Below are 6,000 nucleotides of genomic sequence, written 5' to 3'. Positions count from 1 at the left end.
CACGTTTATTCCTATTCTCGTATTTACTTTTCTTTTCTATTTATATTGAGACGGAGGCTCAAGCATATACCATTCCTCTGATGCCATTGATTTTGAGCAACCAAGTGTCGATTCCATGAAGCAACGGAATGCATCATAAACCAGCTCCTACAAGTAACCCCAAAAAGTCATTATCTAATATACTTTGTATGAGAGCTATGCACAATTTCACTTTTTTTTCTTGAATGTGTTTTCCGATAGTGATTGAGATAAGAGTCTGTGTTTTGTATGATCCTATCACACAAAATATTGTTGGAATTGATGTAGAAACTTTGGATAGAGAATATAGTTATACATTTATTCTTCCCAACATAACAAGTTTCAATATCTTTTAGAGTCCCATGACCCAGGTTGCTCAAACGAATCCTCAATCTAATGTGGCAAAAGGCGGCAATTAGGCTAAGAAGGTGGGAAACAAGTCGGGGAAATGAACGCTGGTATATCGTTTTTAAATTATTCTCCGTGGCCAACCATGTATGTTGGCGACTCATGGAATATATGAATCCTCTATAGATCAACTAGTTCATCAATACTGTAATGACAATCCAAATTACCCTCATTTGCTTCATACACTTTCTTCTCAATAAAAGTGCCCATGTTGACACGCTCTTCTGCGGTTATTAGACCTAGTCGATCCTCCAACACTGTAAATTGACCAAAAACCTCTCATCAATGAATTTCTAATAGATCTCATCAAAAATAGTACTTTGTCGTGAAGCAAGGCAAATCCAAAACAGTCCAATCTCCAATGAATTCTCCATAGCGATCGATAGACGCTGGGAATGTACCAAGAATTCGTCCCTGATTTTTACTATTCGGGTGCCAGTCCATTTTTGTTCGTGTACCAGCTCCAGCGATTTGAATTATCAACAGCTGGGGTGATCATCAGAAAGGATGAGGTGATGCACACCTAGACAGTCTATAATCGAGGAGACTAGACTCCCCTCCCACGAAAGTTCGTCTTGCAGGCAGACTAGACTGCGGCACGAACCGCTGAAACCGCGGTCAACCTAAAATCTAACCAAAGGCGCAGTGGTTTTGGCCATGATATCAAGATCACACAATCTTGCGGTTAGACCTTGGTCTTGATAAGGCCTGGGCACCCGCTCATGAGCTGCTTTTATGAGCGGGTTGAGCATGCTCGTGAGCCGCTTATTATCCAGATCTATTCAAGACCAAATCCAAAATCGTGCCGCAATCTGGTAGTGTGTAGTTGGCTGACGATGAACTTTCGAAGGAATACACCTACTTGACGACAAAGAATTGGTGTTAGTGATAAATGAGATTGAAATGATAATATTGGCTAACGAGTATCATGCAAATTGCCCTTCTCTCCAGAGATAAGGGCGTAGATATTTTTCTGCAAAATTGTTGGCGTTGAACGCTTCATCTACGACGAACCTGATGTATAGATGAATACACCTTCACGTGTACCGACAAGTAGCGCAGAAAAAGTGTGGACGAGCTCTCTCGTCATCAAAGACCCCCATACAAGCATTTATGTAATTTCCAACCTCGCCACACTCGCAGCATGTCCAACCTTCAAGCTTGAGGTTATTGAGGTAGCAGCATTCGTCCCCACAGAGACTTGGATCCAAGACTCGTGGGATCATATTATTTGTCAATTAAAGTCGTCACTGAGAGCCAGCACAAAATAATTACCTACCTAGGTGTTTATTTTCATTTCACAATTGTTTTATGGATCCCCAGCAAGCTCAGATTTAGATCTTTATATAGGTATATAAAGATCTAAATCTTTCGGACTTGCCGATAGGTATCGGCAAGCCCGCACTGTATCATCTTTGTCCTATTCGTCTCCTCTGGGTACGCCTAAGCGCCAGCATTGTGGACAATGATGACGAAAGCAATGACCAGAGGGCGGTAACTAAATTTTATGCCGCACGAAAACAGTCGATGAAAAAGTCCAGATGATAACCCTGTATGCTATGCGGCAGGAAATAGCCCTATTTCCTGACTTTTTTGCCAAACCCTGCTAGTACACCCCAAGGATTCAGGCACAGTTCATATTGAACTTCATCATCAAGCAATATCGTGGATTTCAAACACAACTAGTCAAATACCCTCAATCCCACAAAGTCCGCTCCATAACTTTGAACAACATCATCCCCCGAATCATTCCCAATAACCACAACATTCGTGCCATTCTTCCAACCTGCAACCAAGATACCCAATGTCGAAGTATCCCACCATCCCTTTCCAGGCCCAAATAATTCGCTATGTTTTCCCGACAGTGGGACCTCGAGTCGAACAGGGCGCTCGTCATTGACGGAGATGGTGATATTACGGGAGTTAGAGCCTAGATCCCAGGAAGTGGAGAATGCGATGTCGTTGTTTGTGAAGTCGATTTCAACGTACTTGGATGTGGATTCACTCTCGGAATTCCCAGGAATGGTAGCTTGAATGGACGTTGATGCTTTGTTCGATGCGTTGAGATATGAGAGCTTTGAGCCAGTAGGTTTGCAGAATCCCGAGTCACAATTTTCCAGCTTCGATGACCCAGAAGGCTTGAAGCTCCTGCAAGGGTAGTATTTTCCCTGTGGACTATTGATTTGAATCGACTTGATATGAATGGATGATTCAATGTGAACGGTGTTGTTTGCTCCAGCATGAAGTGTGAGTTTTGAGGAAACAGAATTCCGAGAAGCTGGAACTGAGATGCTGTGGACGTTGCTATTCATGGAACTCTTTATTTTGAGGCTTGTTTTCTTCGATGCAATATCGAAATTGATGATGATCCCATGTTGCTCGCTTGTGGTATTTGCGTATATCGATTCAAACGTATAAGTATTCCTGCGGTCGTTAGTAAACAAGCACCACCTGTAAACCTATTCGACATACCCATTGGAATTTGCAAAATCCAGGCTTTTGTACAATCCAGCGGCGACCGTGTCTTGAAGTTCTAGTAACATCACCCCGTGCGGGTCGACAGTAGAAGTATAGGATGTTTTCACGTCCTTGGAAACCCTTTCCGCCCAAATATCTTTCACCTGGCCAGCATATTGGAGACCAATATCCGGTAGGTTCAAAGTCAGTTCTCGAGCATTGTCCGCCCAGTTTATAACCGCGGCAACAGTTCGACCGTTGGAAAGTGGACCACTCCAGACTTCGTACTGCTCCTCCGTCCAACGTCGCTTCAAATCAGCACTCTTGCCAAGGGAATCTTGGTTGAACCCAATAACATCTTGATTGGACAAAATTGCCAGAGAATCCTTGTTTATAGACGTCGACTCGTCATTCAACGCGGCGCCAATGACGAGGGGACTTTTCAAGATAGCCCATAGAGAGAAGTGAGTTTGCTCCTCGGGGATTGTCAGAACATCATTTCCGACTTCCAACATATCGAGATCAGGCCATTGACCAGGAGCTGCGAAGGAACTGTGAGGAACTGCTTGGTTGAGTGTACGCCAAATCGCCCGCCAGGCTGGAATGATGTCGTTGCCGATGCGCCATGTATTGCCAAGATCCGGTGCCCACAAAGCTGGGAAATCAATTCCCCATTCGCAAATCTGGAATAGAACAGCTCGTTTCTGTGTGGCGAGAGCCTTGGTCATGTTGGCGAAGCGGGGTTTAGGGGATGTGCTTGGGGCATAGTTGACATTTGGATAGCCGGTGGCTTCATCCGAGAAGCAGTTGTCATCTGGAGAGAGTGAGATGATGAGACTGGAGCATACTAGTGTCTGAATAGATATGGAAGACTTACATTTCAAAGCGTCAATCTTCCAAGAGACAAACATTGCCGCATCCTGAGCCTCGTGGTCTAGGAATGTTAGTTCATGCAGGAGGGATGCATCCAGAGGCTACACGTACATAAACTGCCGGCCTGTTCAATCTGGGTCTGACACGAGCGAATCCCAGCATCTTCATATACTCCGAAAAGAAGACCAAGACCATGAATGTACTCTCCGATCGCAGGGAATCCACTCGGGAAATTTGTTTCATTCCATGTCAAGGAGCCATTGACACGATCGGGGATTGTCCAACCGCAGTCGATAGTTACATATCGATAGCCAACTTTATCCAGGCCGAGATCAACGAGGGCTTTGGCATTCGATTTGACGATTGTTTCATTGGGAGAACAGGCGTAATGGTTGTATGAATTCCAACTGGGACTAGTCAGACAGATCTGGCACGATGATGAGTGTAGAATAATAAGTGGACATACCCCATGGGTGGTGTTTTGGCTAGGCCATTGTCAATTCTTGACCTCAAGGCAGCTCCTCGTGCCAATTCGAGCAGAAAAATGTGAATAAATGTCCAATTCAAATGCATCTTCCTTGATTGCTTTATTCTACTCTCAGGATCACCATCCGCATTCGCCCATCTCCATGATATTTACCATTTTATAGGCAACCTCGGTTAAATCCCCACAGGGAAAATCCCAGAGTTATTTTTGCGGGGTAGAAGAAAGATTCTAAACATTGAAATCCACCAAAGATATTGAAGAACTCGGAAATTTACCCAAAGGGGAGTCTGCATGTCACTCTAACTTCGCGCGACGATCCTCGTCGATCAGAACATCTCGAACTTTTTCATTCGCGCACATCGAAGCTATGGTGGACCCGTTCTGAAGAATGTTGAAGACTTCAAAAAAAAGATGGATGAAGTGATATGCAAAATTAGAATTAAGATGCTGTTAATGCTATCGCTATTGGTACAGAAGAAACAATACTCCTCTCGGAAAGTTGAAGCAGACAGTAAGAGTAAATCAAACATTTATGTCCATGCACCACGTATCTTTTCCGGGTTCATCAATTACCATTCTCCGTCCCTGCGGTCCTCTGGTTGTCATAATTGCCGTATCCATACCGCAGTAATGTGTGTTCGTTTTGGAGTCATAACTTAGGCGACAACACCAACGAGGGCAGAGCAGAAGAGCATGGCGACGAGTCCAAGACCGGTCTTGGAGATGGGTTGGTTGAGCACGGCAGCGTTGGTCTCGGTAGAAGTGCCAGTGGAAGAGGTTGAAGTGCCGGTCGATGTGCCAGTCTCCTTGGTGGTGGTGGCTTCAGCTGTAGCAGTGGCATTCTGCTTGCCATGACCACAGAAGATCTGGTTGTTTCCGCTCTTCTCGGTCAAACAGTCGGTCAACTCTTGCTTGGTTTGTCCTTGGGCAAGACAGTAGATGTTGCAGTCGTCGTTGTACTTGACAGGGCTGTTTCCCTTACAGCAGGTATCGAAAACCTTGGTGATATTACCGCTGATCTGACCGGCACAGGCAACATCGTCGACAGGAATCTGCCAAGAGGGAGTGCAGGAGGCTGCGGCGGCGGAGGAAGTGGTAGTGACGGACATTATGGTAGCGAAGTTATTGTGAAAAAATTGGATTCCACGGATTTAGAGGAGGAGCAGGATAGTAGAGTCAAAGCTAACAGAAAAGGAGAAGTCAGATAAAACTGGGAAAAAAGCAAGGCTGTAATATAAAGCAAACGAAAGCCAAGAAACGGGGGTGAGACAGGGCAAGGAATGTGTCAGACGCAGCCCAACCAGGCCGCAGCTTGTGGGGATTGCCTCCACTAATTTGCTATATTTAAGGCACACTAGGGCTGAAAGGGTTCGTGTAAGATCGAATGATCTCTTTTATTGCCTAATCGTCAAAAATGGGGCATGACTACGGAGTATCGTTGAGTCCCGATCCATATTCAATATAATGCACATTTCGATATGAGAGAGAAATGCAACTGGAGTAACAGCAAAAAGAGCAGTAAAAATATGATCCATCATACTTCAATGTGATTAGTTTCCTGCACCCAAAATATAGTTTCTTCGTCACATGGGGAACACAAGTAGACCTTGAATGAACTAATGAAATGCCTCGAGACGGCCGATCGGCGTATAACTTCGGCGCGACTACCGACTGTTGATCGGCGATATTCGATGTATTCCATGTACAAAGTCCTTAAGCGATGGTGGGCATTGGCAAACATAAAAGACTGGTGTCTT

The 6,000-nt window shown here is 44.8% G+C and overlaps 2 protein-coding genes across 2 annotated transcripts; both read right to left on the bottom strand.

Moving 5' to 3' along the window:
• Nucleotides 1-2,108: 2,108 nt before the first annotated feature.
• N7469_011588 (alpha-galactosidase D) lies at nt 2,109-4,227 on the bottom strand (the record flags this gene model as incomplete). The annotated part of the gene is made up of 5 exons (XM_056650493.1): nt 2,109-2,850; nt 2,899-3,697; nt 3,761-3,817; nt 3,868-4,163; nt 4,223-4,227. 5 exons carry the CDS (start codon nt 4,225-4,227, stop codon nt 2,109-2,111), a joined length of 1,899 nt encoding a protein of 632 aa, XP_056495002.1.
• A 672-nt stretch (nt 4,228-4,899) lies between these two features.
• Nucleotides 4,900-5,352, bottom strand: N7469_011587 (uncharacterized protein; the record flags this gene model as incomplete). Its single annotated transcript, XM_056650492.1, has 1 exon — nt 4,900-5,352. One exon carries the CDS (start codon nt 5,350-5,352, stop codon nt 4,900-4,902), a length of 453 nt encoding a protein of 150 aa, XP_056495001.1.
• Nucleotides 5,353-6,000: the final 648 nt, after the last annotated feature.

The sequence above is a fragment of the Penicillium citrinum genome, assembly GCF_028827155.1.
Source record: "Penicillium citrinum strain IBT 23319 chromosome Unknown utg000011l:1.0-294111.0:1.0-294243.0, whole genome shotgun sequence".
NCBI classification, from domain to species: domain Eukaryota; kingdom Fungi; phylum Ascomycota; class Eurotiomycetes; order Eurotiales; family Aspergillaceae; genus Penicillium; species Penicillium citrinum.
Note: the sequence above shows the minus strand (reverse complement) of the source record. Positions and strands in the feature narration are given on the sequence as shown.